The 15,306-nt window shown below is 43.0% G+C and overlaps 1 protein-coding gene across 4 annotated transcripts; it reads right to left on the bottom strand.

The window, feature by feature from the left end:
- Nucleotides 1-285: 285 nt before the first annotated feature.
- Nucleotides 286-14,913, bottom strand: LOC133970842 (zinc finger protein 646-like). Of its 4 annotated transcripts, none has more exons than XM_062407921.1 (7): nucleotides 14,716-14,913; nucleotides 12,313-12,569; nucleotides 11,122-11,368; nucleotides 6,905-6,994; nucleotides 4,844-5,041; nucleotides 4,550-4,729; nucleotides 286-2,801 (listed from the first exon to the last, which is right to left on the bottom strand). In XM_062407921.1, exons 1-7 carry the CDS (start codon nucleotides 14,848-14,850, stop codon nucleotides 2,625-2,627), a joined length of 1,284 nt encoding a protein of 427 aa, XP_062263905.1. In that variant the 5' UTR covers nucleotides 14,851-14,913; the 3' UTR covers nucleotides 286-2,624. The 4 variants fall into 4 exon arrangements, with proteins under 4 accessions (XP_062263905.1, XP_062263906.1, XP_062263904.1 ...); XM_062407922.1 differs by having other exon boundaries at nucleotides 4,598-4,732; XM_062407920.1 differs by having other exon boundaries at nucleotides 4,550-4,732.
- Nucleotides 14,914-15,306: the final 393 nt, after the last annotated feature.

Genomic DNA, 15,306 nt, shown 5'->3' on the forward strand with positions numbered 1-15,306 from the left:
CTCCTCAGGAAGTGAAGCGATTTGATTCATCACATTGTGTCTGTGAGTCTTCAGAGAAGTAGCAATATTCAATGGTTTCTTCTAGAAGATAGGAAAGGGAATATTTTGCAGTATTGGACACTTCTAATACAATGAAAAGATCAACAATGGATATCTCACCACTGTCTGTCACGTTGTGGGCTAATCAAATGCAGATAATAATAAAGTCCAATTAATAAATACAAAATTAATCATTAGTTGCAGCCCTTATGACTGTAAGTTGTGGACAAGCAGCACTGGTGGAGATAATGATAAAACATTTTATTTGTATAGCACTTTTCTAAATACTCAAAGACACTTTACAAGGAGAGAGAAAAGCAACAATGAAAACATGTCATGAATAAAAATAGAAACAACTTTTAAAAGAGAAAATACAATGTCAGTAGAATTGTGGGTATTTCAATGAGCACCGTGTTAGCAAGCAAAACCTAGCATAGCTACCTATGGGATCCATGTTTAAACTGTTATTTATCAAAACAACTGTTTACAAAACACTGTAGGGCGAATTTGGATTCATCCGGCCAACTACAATTGGCTGCTTATTGAAACACCCTGCAGGTAGGTGTAAACTAAATCCATACCAGGAACAGTGAGATGCAGGCATGACGTTCTCTACAAGAAAAGCAACACTGGAGGACATGTCGGAGCAGGGGTGAGGCTGGGGTGAGGGTGGGAGTGGTGTCCAGAGCTGCCAACAATCTGTCCCATTAACCACTGTAGCTTCCACTAACAGCCAAGTCACAGAAACAAACCAGGCACCAGTTCTGCTGCCAAGTCACCAGCGATTAGGGCTGCCGTGGTAATCGGTGTTACTGGTTACACGGTGTTCAGGCACATTACGAATACAGAAGTCCCTCAGCCCTCCTTCATTTTTTCTGTGCATCAGTGGAAGTTCCCACGTCACTAATTATCAATACTTAGTGTGACGCTACAGTTATTAAGTGAAAGTGTCTGCTCCGTAGAGCGTGACTCTGCATTTTGCTGTCCGACCCGACCTAGTAGCTAAAAAGGGTCTTTTGTCCCGTCAGGTTCAGGTCGCGTCGTCTCGCTCTACAGAAGAGTCACAACACGGGGAACTTGAGGAGAGCTGACCGACGGGGGTTGTAAAGATTTGGGGTTTAAAGTTAAATAAGACGTTGGATTTTTTTATTTCTTCAAGATCTTTTAGTCATGATGAGTTATGACATGACGGCCACAGTCTAGATAATTTAACACTGCACACAACTTCATGTGCAAGCAGAAGACTGAGGCTGCCTGCAGAGATATCTGACGTTACAGATCGCACTCAGTAAATGCTGTAAACACCGAGCCATTTCCTGTTAAATGTCCGGTGTAACCAGTAACACCAGTGTTTGCATGATTTTATTACCCAATGGGAAAATTTCCACACTGAGACATCCCTGCCGAAGATCATGTCAGTGAGTTGTGATGAGGGCAGGATGTAAGGCAATGTTACACAGAGCTCTAGACAGAGGGAGGGGATGGGTGGCAGAGACAGTAACAGTAATAATTAAACAGCACTTGTCTTCAAGTGCTTTAAAGTGAAAGGAACACATGTTAACGGTGAGTTTGGAACAGAAAGGATGGAGACCTGTGCTGTTTCTTCTAGATTTGATTCCCAGCTAACAGTCAGTAAAACTACACTAAAAACGCGCCACCACTCAGTTGCACATTTAGGAAAAGTGAACTTTCAGTTGTGTGTTGAAAGAAGGTCACCGCACCACAATGTCCTTATTCTGTGGCTGCGGCTACGTAGTGAACACGTCCTATTCCGACAGCGGGGCTTCAGTTCACTTCACAACACAGAAGCCCAACTGCACAAACTGCACTTTTCCCAAAATGCTTTGCTGAACAATAGTTGTGGTCCTCGCGGTTGCCTGGTGCTCAGAGATGAGAGGTGTGGGTGCTGTAACGTCAAACAGAACGGAAACGACTTTTTGAAATAGCCATGAAACCTCCTAACGCACAATATACACAAAGTTCATTCTGGAGCATGTTGAAGGGGTACGTTTAAAAAAAAGTTTGTTTCCCCCCTTCCCTTTACTTTCCAGAAGCCTCCTTTAGCAAAAAGTTGGGTTTTATGTTCGGAAACATATCAAACTGAAATGGAGAATTTTGTCACATTTACTTTGACAACTTCAGGGCTCAGGGCATAGAACACACTGTTGATAAAAAATAGCCTCTTGTTTCTTTTAAGATATGGATAAGGAGAGTGGGGGGTGAGGAGAGACACTATTCATAATGGGGAGGATAGATATTTTCATAACTAGAGTGGGGAGGAGGATAAATTCTCAGTGAGAGGACAGATTAGGGGACATTTTAACTTATATCCAGTACATGGCATAGATCATACATAAGGGTCAAGGCAACACATTTTTTTAACCTAACTACTTGGTAATCAATCTTAACTAGTTCTCAATAGTGCCCGTCCCTGATCCCAAACATAACGTTCCAAAAGGAGGGGCGAGGTGGAGGAGGGGGCGCCTCTGGAGTCCTCCGTCCTTGATGCTGGATCCGAAATGGGTGGGGACGAAGAGGGGGTGGCGGCAGATGCGAAGTGAAGGGGATGGGTAGGGGTGGAGGTCTCATTGATTGTAGAGGGAGCGCTGCTCCCAGGGCATGGCCTGGATGGTGCGTGGCACGGGGGAAGGCTTGAGCGTGGGCGCTCCGTTCGGATGAAGGGAGTGGCCAATGGGGTTGATGGGGTTGATGGTGGTGAGGGGCCGCTGGGGGGCCAGAGAGAAAGTGTCCTGGTGCTTCGGCTGTGGGAGAGGGAGGTGGGGGAGGGAGGGAAGGTAGGAAAGAAAGAAAAAAGTTAACAGTCAGTGCGGTGTCTTCAGATTAAATATGATAAACTAACTAACCTATTCAATTTGGATGAATGAGTTTAAGATAAGTTCAGAAAAACTAGTAAAACCAAATGTTCAGGATTGTTGTCTGCACATTTACACACAAGGAAATGAAGGAAGATGGTTTAAATGTTGAACAGGTTATCAGACAAATCTGAAGGTGAACTGGCACAATAATTGTCTAAGACCGTTCATTTAGTTTAAAAAAAGGATGATACTGTAATAGAGAATGACTGATATCTAAATCAAGGATGAAACGTTGATAAAACATCACAATCCTATCTACCTTTCAGATAACTCTACATCACCATAGATATTTATTTACACTTACAAAAGTACCTGTAGAACACAATTATGAAAGTAACCATGATGCGTATTGAGTGTTAAACCATAGAAGACAATGTGAATGACAAATAGACAAATGTTGTGAGATGTGTAACATGTGTAGCCCCACACACACAACATTGAGATGTGCAACACAAGCTGAGTGAATGATTAGTGTGAAAGAGTGCAAGAAAGATCTAGGCTAACAGCACAGCCCCCGGTTAGTAGAGTTAGAGAGCTTCCTACCGCCGGGGTCCATCAACAGTTTAGAGCCCAACGTAAGGAATGACCTCATCAAGTGGATTTTAGTCTGCTGGTTTTATTTTCTGGCCAATCAGAGAAATGTTCGAGAACATGTTCGAGCTCTGTCCTCTGACGGGCCTTTTTTCTTCTTAGTTCTACACTTTTTTTTTTGTCTAATAGCGTTCTCTCACCTGAAAGTTTAGACCAAGGCTTGAACCAAGCTTCATGTCTTTGTTACATTTGATCCACTTACGTGGGTTCACTTTCCAAATTAGGTTTGTATGACATACATACATACATCCTGTGGTCATCACCTACTGGGGCAGAGTCTCCCTGTCACTGATTGGTTAGTTGACAGGAACATGTCTGATGTCAGTGTTGTGACCATTCAGTGGCTGGTTCTCTTTCCATTTAAGTGGAGAAAATGAATGTATTGCCTCATTTAGTCAATTGGATGGCCACTACTATATCACTATGGTATTACTACCAGCATCACTACCACTAACCTGACATTAGCTGATGTTAGTTTTAGGCTTCTTAAAGATTATCTTAGCTCTGTTTATTCCAGCCTGTTTGTTGAAGCGCAGCTCTCCTGAACTTGGCGGCAGCATTTCCCTGCTTATCCAAGTGAAAAGCTGCAACTTCAATTGTAATGAGCAAATTGTTGTTGCCAAACAATTTGATCAGGGAACAGGGGATTTCAAATAAAGAGATGTATTTTTTGCCTGACACTTGGCTCGTTTCAATGTATGCCGCACGTAAATGATGCACACCAACACTAGGTTGTCTATGCACAGCGGACCCCACTCTGTTGGTCTTTTTGAACTTCCCCCCAAAAAAGGCATTTTGCTCAAAATGCTTTGAATTAAAAAACAACAGACCAAAACCCAGAGATTTAGTTCTGTGTCCACCAGGCCTCCCTACGGAACAAAGCAGTTTTCTGAAAAAGGGTTAGCTGGAGGACAGAGTCCCAGTGGACACAGACAGCACTGAAACATTAGTCCCTCTCTCTCCTGATGTTAGTAGGCAGACAGGGAGAAGGCAGCTAGCCAGCAGACAGTGGGTGGCGGGTGTGAGGCGGTTCTCTCTCCTACCATAGGGTTGGCGCTCAGCCTAGTGTATCCCAAGCTCATCTCCTTTACCTCAGGCACCAGGGGCTGGAGCAGGGAGTAAGAGGAGGATGGGGCGGCGCTAGAGGAGGAGACGTGTTTGTTGGAGGACGAGCTCCTCATGCTCTGCTGGCTGCTCTGGGAGGACACTGAACTGGGACGGCCCTGCTGGGAACACACGGATCAACACACCCTCTCAAAGTGACTGCAAATATCATACCGCTGGTAAAGATTATTCAGGGCTTGTGTTGCCCATGTGACCAGATTTCTCCTCCTTACCTGGTGGGGGTCGGGTATGGACTGGCTGGCCACGTTGCCGCCTTGCCCGCCCTGAGACATTGGTGACACGCAGTGGGAGGGAAGAGATTCCTGCCGACCGTGTCCTCCATGCTGCTGTTGCATCATGGCGTTAGCATTGTTCTGCCGCTGCTGCTGACGGCGAGGAGTGTTGGGGAAATTGGACCGGCGACTGCCAGACTGGATGGAGGGACAGGGTGAAGGGCGAAAGACAGGAGGAAGAAGGACGTTAACAATTTTGCTCACAGCTTTGTGCAACATTCATAGCAGAAATACACACAGACATCTGATAGCGCGGAGGAGACGTGACAGATGAATGTGATGACCTGTTGTTTTCCTCCACAATACATCAGATCCTTCAATCTCCTGTTTTGTTCAGTGCAAATGTCTGAGGTTCGTGTTTCAGTCTCATTATCACTACCCTCACATCTTTAAAACTATTAATATGACGGGATGGAGTGATCAAATTGTACACTCATACACACACACAAATACACTCACAAATATTGACCAAATGTCCACATCTACAAACCATAGCTTCTTCTGTAACTGACAACTACAGAGGATGCTTGCCCTGTCTACCTGTCCCTTAAAGAGAAAATAAAACCATTTCTAAGCAAGTTTAACCTAACCTTCTACTGCTACATAAAACATCTAAGTTTCAAACTTGGAAATTCATATTCCAAATTCAGTGGGAGGGGGGGGGGGGGGGGGGGTTCCTCTACAACTTTGGTCGTAGTTCAGACCATCATTCATGTCGGGGATGTTTATAATATGGGAGCCCCGTGAGACAATGGGAGATATTAAATGAAAAGAGAGGAACACCGACTATAAAACAATGTGCTGTGTAGTTATCTGGGACTGCCTTTCAGAAGGACAAGTTAGAGATGAAGTAGGAAGTCCTTCTACCACGCATTAAACCATCAACGAGACATTCTTAACTGTAAATCTTGTCATCCACTGTATTCACTGGACTTAATTCGTTTCGATATTAAAAACTAAATATTAAATAGCTTTAAAACTAGTCTGCAGTTGTTTAAAGCTTCATATAAAGCTGTTCCTTCTGGCCAGGGGTGACATAACCCACCGAGGGGACTTTGTTCAAAGATTAGCTGTGGCCTCAAACGACCACCCCATTAATGAGAATTCAATTAAGAATAGCATTTTAATTTTTTATACTATAGATTCAATTTTAAATTCACTTGGCTTATTCTGGAACGTATTTTACTATAAAATTTAAACTGAAGTAGATAGCCAGTTAGGATAATAAAGTGACCCGGAGAGCTTACTGTTGCGATCTGTCCTTTTCTTGACCACAAGCTTTTCAAAATAAAAGCCCCAATGTTTGCTTCATTTGACTATTTAGAACAGCTACTTATTTAACTTTATTATGACAGTGCTTGACTTAATTACATTTTACTTGAAGGACTTCTACATTGACCTTCTGATATCTTAAGTGGTAGTCCAAATGTTAGATTTTTTGTGACCTTTACACTATAACAAAGATGCTGCTAAATTCAAATCTCTTGAAATTGAATATTTGACCTTTCCTTGTGGTGTAATGTTTTAAAATGTAAAAATAAAACCCAAATCACAATACATGAATGTTGCTATGTAACTTTCATCCTGGTGGTAAAAAATTAGTCCCACCTTTAAGGGATGTAACATTTTCCTAATTCTGATGAGCTTTAATAACTTCCAAATGTATGTGCATGGAATTTTAGATGTAATGGTCGGACAACAGTGATCAGTCATGATCGTCTGCGTTTGCCACCACAGTAGTGACACTGAAACAAAGTTTCCCAAATTTGTCATAATGATTTCATGTTGAACAGCCAGGTTGGGAAAGAGGTTGAAAACAGTTACATGGCAGGTGCAATCAACTGCTCCCCAGTTAATCAAATTTTTTATGTGCCCACCACATCCAAAACTTGTACAAGTTGGCCCTTCCTCACTGCTAAACCTCAAACAACTGACTCTGCCTCACACAAAACACGCACGACACACACACACGCTCGCTCGCTTGCTCATGCTCACACCAACCTGGTTTTTGGCCGCGGCGCTGCAGCGGTGCTGGGCCAGGTCCAGCATGGTTCGGTAGCTCTTAAAGCAGGACGGGCAGTTGAACCGGTTCTTATGAACCAACCCCACGCACACACAGACACAAGCGCACGCACACACACAGACACACGCACACATAGTTGGATTACTATACTTGTGAGGAAAATCAACTTAATTGTATCTATTTTCTCATATCTTAACCCTGATCCTTTCCTACACTAGCCTGACCCTGGTCTAACTCTGAGACACGCTGTGCCAAGCAGGCTGCTTGTAAAAAACTCTAGCTGGAGATGGGAGTGTCCAGAAAAATCGGCTACAACATGTCACATGCACATTTCATCAAAGCAAACAATGCCAAACACACCTTGCCATACATGCATATGCACTTGCACTCCCCAAAAGTGGACCACATCAAGGTAACAACAGAGACAATTACAAGTTCAAATATAATTTGAAAACATAAAAAGTGTAAAAAAAATAGAAAAGTATTTCCTAGTGTATAAACAGCACTGCTGTCACTAATTTGTCAAGAACAATTAATGATAAAGATTATCTTCCATATAAGTCAGGTTTTACACTGTTTATCCTCTACACAACAAGCACTGCTGAAAGTCATTCTATTGTTATTTATCTGTGCGCACGCTCCAAGCACTTTATTAGAAACATCGGTTTAAACTTGCTTATTTGTGTAATCGTCCAATCATGTAGTAGCCCTTTACTGCTGGTTCGAAAATGTGAACTCAGTGACTTGCTTGATTGACGGTCCCATACAGGCTTGTTTAAGGTTTCTGAAACTGCTGATCTCAAGGTATTTTCATACACACAACAGTCTCTAGAGTTTTCACTCATGGTGGAGCCCTGTAGGTGAGGTCAGAGGAGATGACCAGACTGGTTTTAGGAACGGTAACTGAGGTACAGAACAAAACTAGAGTAAATGGTTTGCAATAGACAACGCACTCCAAACACCATCACATCCGTTCAGTGAAGTCAGCATTACCTGCATCAGTGTGACTTACAGGATGCTGGCTGTGGGCAAGAGCTTGACACTCTACTTCCCCTCTGCATTCCACCTGTTACTGTTACATCAACAACCTTCGGCCTGAAAATGGTCAAGTTGTAATGAGAACTTGGTTCAATTGGATTTGTGCTGTTCTCTTTGACGCAAATGAACCTGTTAAATGTCGATCACTAAGCATGTCCCAATATAAGTGTAAAACAATCACAGAAAATCCACCTAGCCGTCGCGTTTTTTTCCTTTTACAGCAGAATGATGATAGGTACAGCCTGACCGTTCTGCCACACTTTGAAGATACTCTCTGAGAGAACAAACTACTTACATTACACACCCGCTTTTCAAACAGTTAATTCAGAACCAGAAGGCCACCTCAGACTTACAGGTGAGTACAGTTTCACAATGATCAATTTCTTTCAATCTTGTCATTATAACTCAAGAGATCACTAGATTGGTGCTAAGCTCAATTGCTGCATTGTATAGCTGTATACAGCAGTATTTACAGCGCTATCTACTGTGTGCTCACACACACAATGGCTCTCCTGGGAAGCACCAAGGCGCATTACTCCGCTGGTCGAGAGATTCTGATTCTCTGTTCTTTTCTTAACACTCACAATGGGAGCTGATCTTTATAAAAACCTGATGAATTCAGATTTATGTTCTATCCATGTTCTGTTCCTGGTGTTTATAGTTATTGTTAACCTGGAGGAAATGACGGTGTGGTCGGTAGAGTCACAGAGAGGAGCAGTCAATTACAGACAGAGCTGCCAAAAACTGTAAAAAAGTGAAAAGACCAAATTAACACTGTAAGTAGACTTAGTGGAGCTGTGCATGAATCCCTGGAGTCTGCCCCAGACATTGTGGCACTGTGGCTGGCCTGTCAAATCATCATTGCGATATTAAACAAGGTTATCGGATGTTTTACTAATATTGCTCATCCCTAGTGGTACTCATAGTGGATTATTCTGGATGTAGGATTTAACTTTCAAAAGCTCCTAGTTCTTTTTTGTAGGTTGCACGATGTTTCACTGCTGATCACTATTGTCAAGCAGAACAAGGCGATATTAGAGCTGCCTAAGATCCACCCAAACATTGAAAGATTCGAATCCTGCAGCTGCTACTTAAGAAGCAACAACACAGCACAAGACTTGTATCCCCTCTTGGCCGACACAACATCCCCAGACCTCCTCTGCTACACCGGTAACATGTATTTACTGGAGAATATAGAGCTGGGGCCGGTATTTCAAAACTTGTAATCCAGATCAGAATGATCCGGATAACCAAATCCCCCTGTCCTCAGCCACGGATCAACCTGATCAATCCCGGTATTTCAAAACTTTGCTGGATTGGATCAGAGTGATCCTGATACCGGCAGATTGGGATGTCCAAATCCGTCCGCCCCCTGGATGTCAGAAAGGAAACAGGAAATGGAGCCACATTTTACAGAAAAAGGAGAAGCTAGCTCAACTATTGTCTCTGAATTAAAGTATAATCTTAGCCAGTGTTGATGCGTCCTCAGACTAGATGAAAGGCAATCATTATATTGAGTTAACCAATTATGTAAATCAGCACAAAGTTGAAAGAAGAGCTCGGCGATCTCTAATTAAGCAGAGTTCGCGCTAATTGGAGTTTGTAATGTCACTTACACACAGTAGTGTAATGTTTATTCTGTGTTGCACTTCTGACGCCGATTTGTTAAAGCATTGCAGTGAACAGCGTGCATGTTTGCAGAAAAAAAAAAGGAACGTGAAAAGGAAATAAACATTGATCAAACAGCAGTGAAGCTTAGTTGTATTAAACAAAGAACTTTGGGAGCAGTTACACTTCAACTGTTCAAATCTTAACATGTAATCTCCCTCAAATCCACCTCTGAGGTGGGATCAGGTTATACAACTACAGAGTGAACAGTGACAAGAGCTGCCGGGGAGGGACTGGAACTGGACACTCAAAATGGGGGAAGGAAAAAGGCGATATAATCAGGATATTTGTTATTAATATTCTAAATCTGCATCCGAAAAGTGACGAGCAGACAGAAAAGGCTGTATCTAAACACTGCTACAGTAGAAACCACACAGAAGGAAGTGTACATTGTGCATCACACCAAAACATGTAATTAACGTGCTTGGGATTTTGAGCAAGTTACTGTTACAATAAATTACTTTTGTTAATTAGAAAAACTATTCTTACAGAAAATGGATTAGTCTAGGGTCCTAGTATACATTTCTTACTGTGCATTAGTCCTTCACTGAAAATAGCCCCATACAAACAAAGCATTTCCTCTTGAGCAAAAGACAGTGTTCATACAGTATACAGAATATAACTACAGCTGTTTAATAAGATGTTGCCTTGACGGGAAAAAAACACCACACCTCCCTTTGTGTTGCCCTTTCAGTCTGTGGAGTGAAGCCAAGAAAAAAGGCCCCTAGACATAACCACAACTGAATGATGTTATCTTGAGCAAAGGAGAACCAACAAACAAATAAGCCTGCAGTCTGGTCAAATTTTGGTCAGTGTAGGGGCCTCAATGTGAAGTCCTTTGGTCGGTTAATGTGTAATCTAAAAACATGTCACTAAAACATGTATGTGTAGTGTGAAAAAAGTTAACATTAAAGGGGACATATTATGAAAATTCCACTTTTGTAGTGCTTCTACACGTTAATTTGGGTATCTGACATGTCTACCGTCCCAAAAAAATGCATGGTCCAACATTAACATTCGTCTGTCTGGACCCAATTGTGCAGACTTCATTTTTAAAAACATTCTACAGGGAGAGGTATTGCTCCACTATAACTTTCCACAGAAAGTATTTGTTGGATGCTGTATCCATGTCTTAAGTAGAATGAAAAAAACATCTTGATAGAAGAGGAGTGAGATAAAAGAAGAGCAGTGGTCAGATAAGTCCTAGAGGAACGGTTGATTAGGTCAGTGCAGGCTATAAGCAAAAACATTTTTCATCTTCTCTGCTAAAAGGATTCATAAACTTTGTATCGATCGCATTTATGTAGCAAAACAAAACCTGTAATCAAATATCACATTTCATGGAGATAGAAAATACGAAAGCTCTCGCACGGTTTAATAAAAATTAGCTGTCCCAGAATTCAGACATAAGCCATATTTACGCAGCCCAACACACTCATCATCCAAGCATCATGCGCTCCTCTCCATGCACATTCTCACACACACCCACCTGGCTAGTTGATGCAGAGGTGCAGCGATGCTGGGCCAGCTCCAGCATGGTCCTGTAGCTCTTACAGCAAGAGGGACAATCAAAGCGGTTTGGTCCGTCATCGTGGATCCTCTGGTGGTTACGGAGGTACCGGGCCAAACGGAAGGCCTTCCCGCACAAGTCGCACATGTAGCGCTTCTGGCCGTGGATTCGCATATGGTTGCGTAGGGACATGTAGTTGGTGTAGGGCTTGCTGCAAAAGTCACATCTGAAGTTTGGAGAAGAAAAGATGAAAGATGTTAAATCATTTCAAGCATTCAACTGATGCTCTCGGTTTACAGTGAGGTGGTTGGAGTTCTGTGTCTTTTCCAACAACACCGATTTATTGACATCAACTCCAAACAATAGGAATCTGAAAGCCCAGACAACCATGCATACACACACTCACACACAAACAGTGTCATCAGACACGTGTAATCTCAGACAGGGTAAAAATATCAGAAATTGAAAATTTAGACAATGTATGGACAGAATGCCGAAGGAGATGGCGGGGCACGAATGACAGACACAGAGAGGAGCTGTAAATTATTGACAGAGCCTGTAAAAAAAAAAAAATATATATATAAAATGTGCAGGATAGGAATCTATAGGAATGCACCGATCCGCTTTTTTCACCTCCGATACCGATATCTGAGGTTTAGTATTGGCTGATACCGAACCGATACCGATATAGAAAAACAGCGCGAAAACAAACGCGAAAACAAACTGTAATTTTCAATGGGGGGAAAAGACTGGGATCATGAGACTTGACTTAAACTCTTAAACTTGACCAGCAGTGGCTCCCTGTGCATTGTTGCGCATGTTGAGCATTTTTTTCATGAACGGTGAACTTAAACGAATCCCTGGGAGTCTGCCCCGGGCTTAATGACAGTGGACAGGCTGCGAGCCGTCTGGCTCGGGCATTGGAGCTGTCCGTGGTCCCTGGGGCCATGTCCCAGCGCTGAGCATTCTACATGGGGGAAGACCACTTGGGAAACTGTGCATGACCCTGGGTGTCTGCCCCAGTACTGTTTTTGTGAACCCATCTGACCTAAGTCTCTGGCAGTGGTGTCCATATGTGAAAAGCAAAGTCCGGAGAATGTCCATACCCAACTATTCAGACACTTTCCAGAGTTCATGTCTGAAAACGGCGTTTGAGTCTCAAGTGCCTACCTGAAGTCTCCTGTCTTGTGTGTGAGCTTGTGGTTGAGCAGAGAGCTGGCGTGCTTGTAGGCGCAGGTGCACATGTCACAGGTGTATGGCCTCTCGTCCGATTCCATGTCATCTGGCGCCGTTGTCGTTGCAGGGGCTGGTGCTCTGGAGTCCAGGGAAAGATTGGAGGTTGTCAGTGATGCTGCGGACAGATTAGAGCTGGTGAGGGCTGCTGAGGACGATGGGAGCTGATCACACCAACTGATGGTCGAACTCGGCTGTGAGAGAAGAAAAGGTACAGCTTAGAGCAGAGAACAATATCAACAATTAATTAACCTGTGCAAAGATGCAGCAAGCGGTGTTTGGAAAATTCTATTTCTGATTTAAGAAGTGGTATGAGATTCTGAATTTGTCGTCCAACCCCTATTTATATTAATATTGCTGAAGGCAGACTATAGAAATGTTGTTCTCTTTAAGTATTCTGCTGAATGCAATGCAAGTTCAAATGCAACTCAGTCAGTGCATGTCTAAACTATCAAGCAGACATCGCACTATGCTTCATCAGGACCCACAATTCAATCAGCTGTATACCCACTGTGTATTCAAAAAACCTTCTTCCTGCCAGAGCTCTGACAATCTTCATTTCCCTCATATAATTTGTTAGTTGTACAACACCATATTTCCCACACTGGGAAAATGCTGTATCTTTTGCAAATGCAACTCTTTAAGTTGGACTGAGTATTATATACACTATATATAATGTTATATATATATCTTCATGACTTTGTCAACCGAATAAAATTGCTGGAGTGACACAAAACCACTCGACAATTCAACAATATTTACGTGGCACACAGAAGCAACCTGATAATACAGATGGCAAAATAACGAGATGCTGCTCATGATGCAGAGCAACGCTACTTTAATACGATCTCTGAGTGACACTGGCATTCGGTAAAAGGCTGAGACACATGGCCTCCTGCAATATCGGAACGGTGCACACAAGAACAGCTGAAATAAACATATATGGCTTGTTCTGTACACACAGGTAATTAGGGTGTCCTGCGAAAATGTGTGCCGGTGTTAACAACCTGCAGGATTCCTGAATTTCATTTGCATTTTATGCTGTGAATATGATGTCAAAGTTACAATTGAGCTCTTTCTGCCAAAGTGATGCAGGTATGAGATGAGTGAAAAATATTTAAAATTATGGAACCATACTTTGAAGATGACCAAAGGGGGGAATTCTCTCTCTTAAGGAACCTGATCATCATTGTCTCCCTCAGCAATTCCTCTACAAGAATTACTCATATAATTCAAGTGGGGCTTTCAATGCAAAGACTCCGCAGAATCTCCCATTGCTGAGGTGTGAGACCGATACAACTGACAAATGTTATCTAGTTAGATCATATAACACAATTAAAATCCCTGATGTTAAATGATCATTTAAGAGATGCAGTGAGTGTGAGTAAACACACAAATAACAGAGGGAGAACGAGTGTTTTAGAGTAAGGCCTGAATAAAGTGATGCCAACTGGCCGGGGAGTCAGCGTCACCGTGCGAACACAGTCGTAGCAAAATAATTTGACTTGCACGTGTGGACGATATAAAAGTATCCTGTCAGGTGTTTCACATTCAAATCTGGAGAAAAATAAACAAATGCGAGGAGGTGTAGCTGAACGTGTGGGTGTGTGTGTGCAGATGAGAGCCACCATGAATGAACCGCACAGTCGGGCATCACAAAGAGCTCTTTCAAAGTCCTCCGCGGGGCGTCTTCCGCCGCCGCTTCCTGTGGGACAGCCTGCCCGTGTTTACTTTGCGCTGTTCGCTAACAATATCACTGGGCGAGTGTGTGCACCTCTGCTCCCTATGCTCCAATAAAAACCCCTGGACCGCTGTGCAGGAGCTGACCTCCCCACAGCTCCCGGTCGGCGTTTATACGCGCGGCTGTGCTCGTTAGAAAACCCGCTGGCCGTGTTTGCACGGAGCTCTGTTGTTAGCTAAGCAGAGTTGCCTGGTGATAGCATCGGCTCGGTAATGTTCGGCTTCATTAAAACACATTCACCCGAACCTCTTTCCTAGTTCCAGACACCAGCATTTGTCCAATGCAAACTTCACCAAACCATTTTACTGGTGTAATAGATACACAGTGGGCAGGAGCTCATGAGCACTAGCCGATTAGCTCGGAAGCTAATAGTCAACTAGGCCAAGAGCCACTCAGCGTGACGACGGTCTTGTTTGCAGAGAGAGAAATGAGCTCTTCCGAGGGCTACCTTGCTTGAGATAACCCGGTGTTGCTAAACCAATTCAGCAGCCATGCTTAAGTAATAATTCCCTAAACTCTCAGTAAAAATGTAGCCCCGTTAGCCGCCTGGTGCAGCTAGCTGTGAGCTAGCTAAGGATGGTGGCAGCTGGCTTTCTTACTCCGGAGTCGTTGGGATCCTTTTTCCAGAACAATTGAGAGCAGTGACCGAAGGTCTCTGTCGATGTCACATAATTAACTCCGTTTCGATCCTGGAAGTCTCCATGTGCGCTGCCGGTGTTTGTTCGGGCGTACATCGTCGCTTTTCAGGTTCTTCGACTTTTTCTGGATGAAAAGAAATAGGGCCGCTTTGTCGGGATCTTCTTCCGAAAAGAAAAATATTGCTTCGGTGAAATGAGCATTTTGCTTGCGGACATATCGAACCATGCAGGTCATTACTGCCGCCTGCTGGACCGGAGGGTGACAACGTAAGCGCTGAGAAAAATGAGACCACAGCTAGATCCGTTGCTATGGCTTTACTATCCATAGGTATGTGTTCATATCAAATTGATATTATGTTCTATTCGTATAAATATGTATACTAAAGTAACAATGTCAATTTTATATATAACATAACATGTTAATTATATAAATCAAACTACAACCGATAGGAAAAACTCATGCAAGATAGGACTTTATAATTCTTCTGAAATTCTTGTGCCAGCTTGCTCCAAGATTACATTGCAATACAATATATATATAATAGAATAGAA

Source organism: Platichthys flesus, chromosome 16 (genome assembly GCF_949316205.1).
Source record: "Platichthys flesus chromosome 16, fPlaFle2.1, whole genome shotgun sequence".
Classification (NCBI taxonomy): domain Eukaryota; kingdom Metazoa; phylum Chordata; class Actinopteri; order Pleuronectiformes; family Pleuronectidae; genus Platichthys; species Platichthys flesus.

What these genes read in the sequence shown, in the direction of transcription:
- LOC133970842 (XM_062407920.1), bottom strand. Translation starts at nt 14,850, where the DNA reads ATGTACGCCCGAACAAACACCGGCAGCGCACATGGAGACTTCCAGGAT. An exon ending in CCTCTGCATCAACTAGCCAG is followed by an intron (nt 6,995 to 11,121) that starts GTGGGTGTGTGT and finishes TTGGTTCATAAG; the next exon opens with AACCGGTTCAACTGCCCGTC. An exon ending in GCGCCGCGGCCAAAAACCAG is followed by an intron (nt 5,042 to 6,904) that starts GTTGGTGTGAGC and finishes CCCTCCATCCAG; the next exon opens with TCTGGCAGTCGCCGGTCCAA.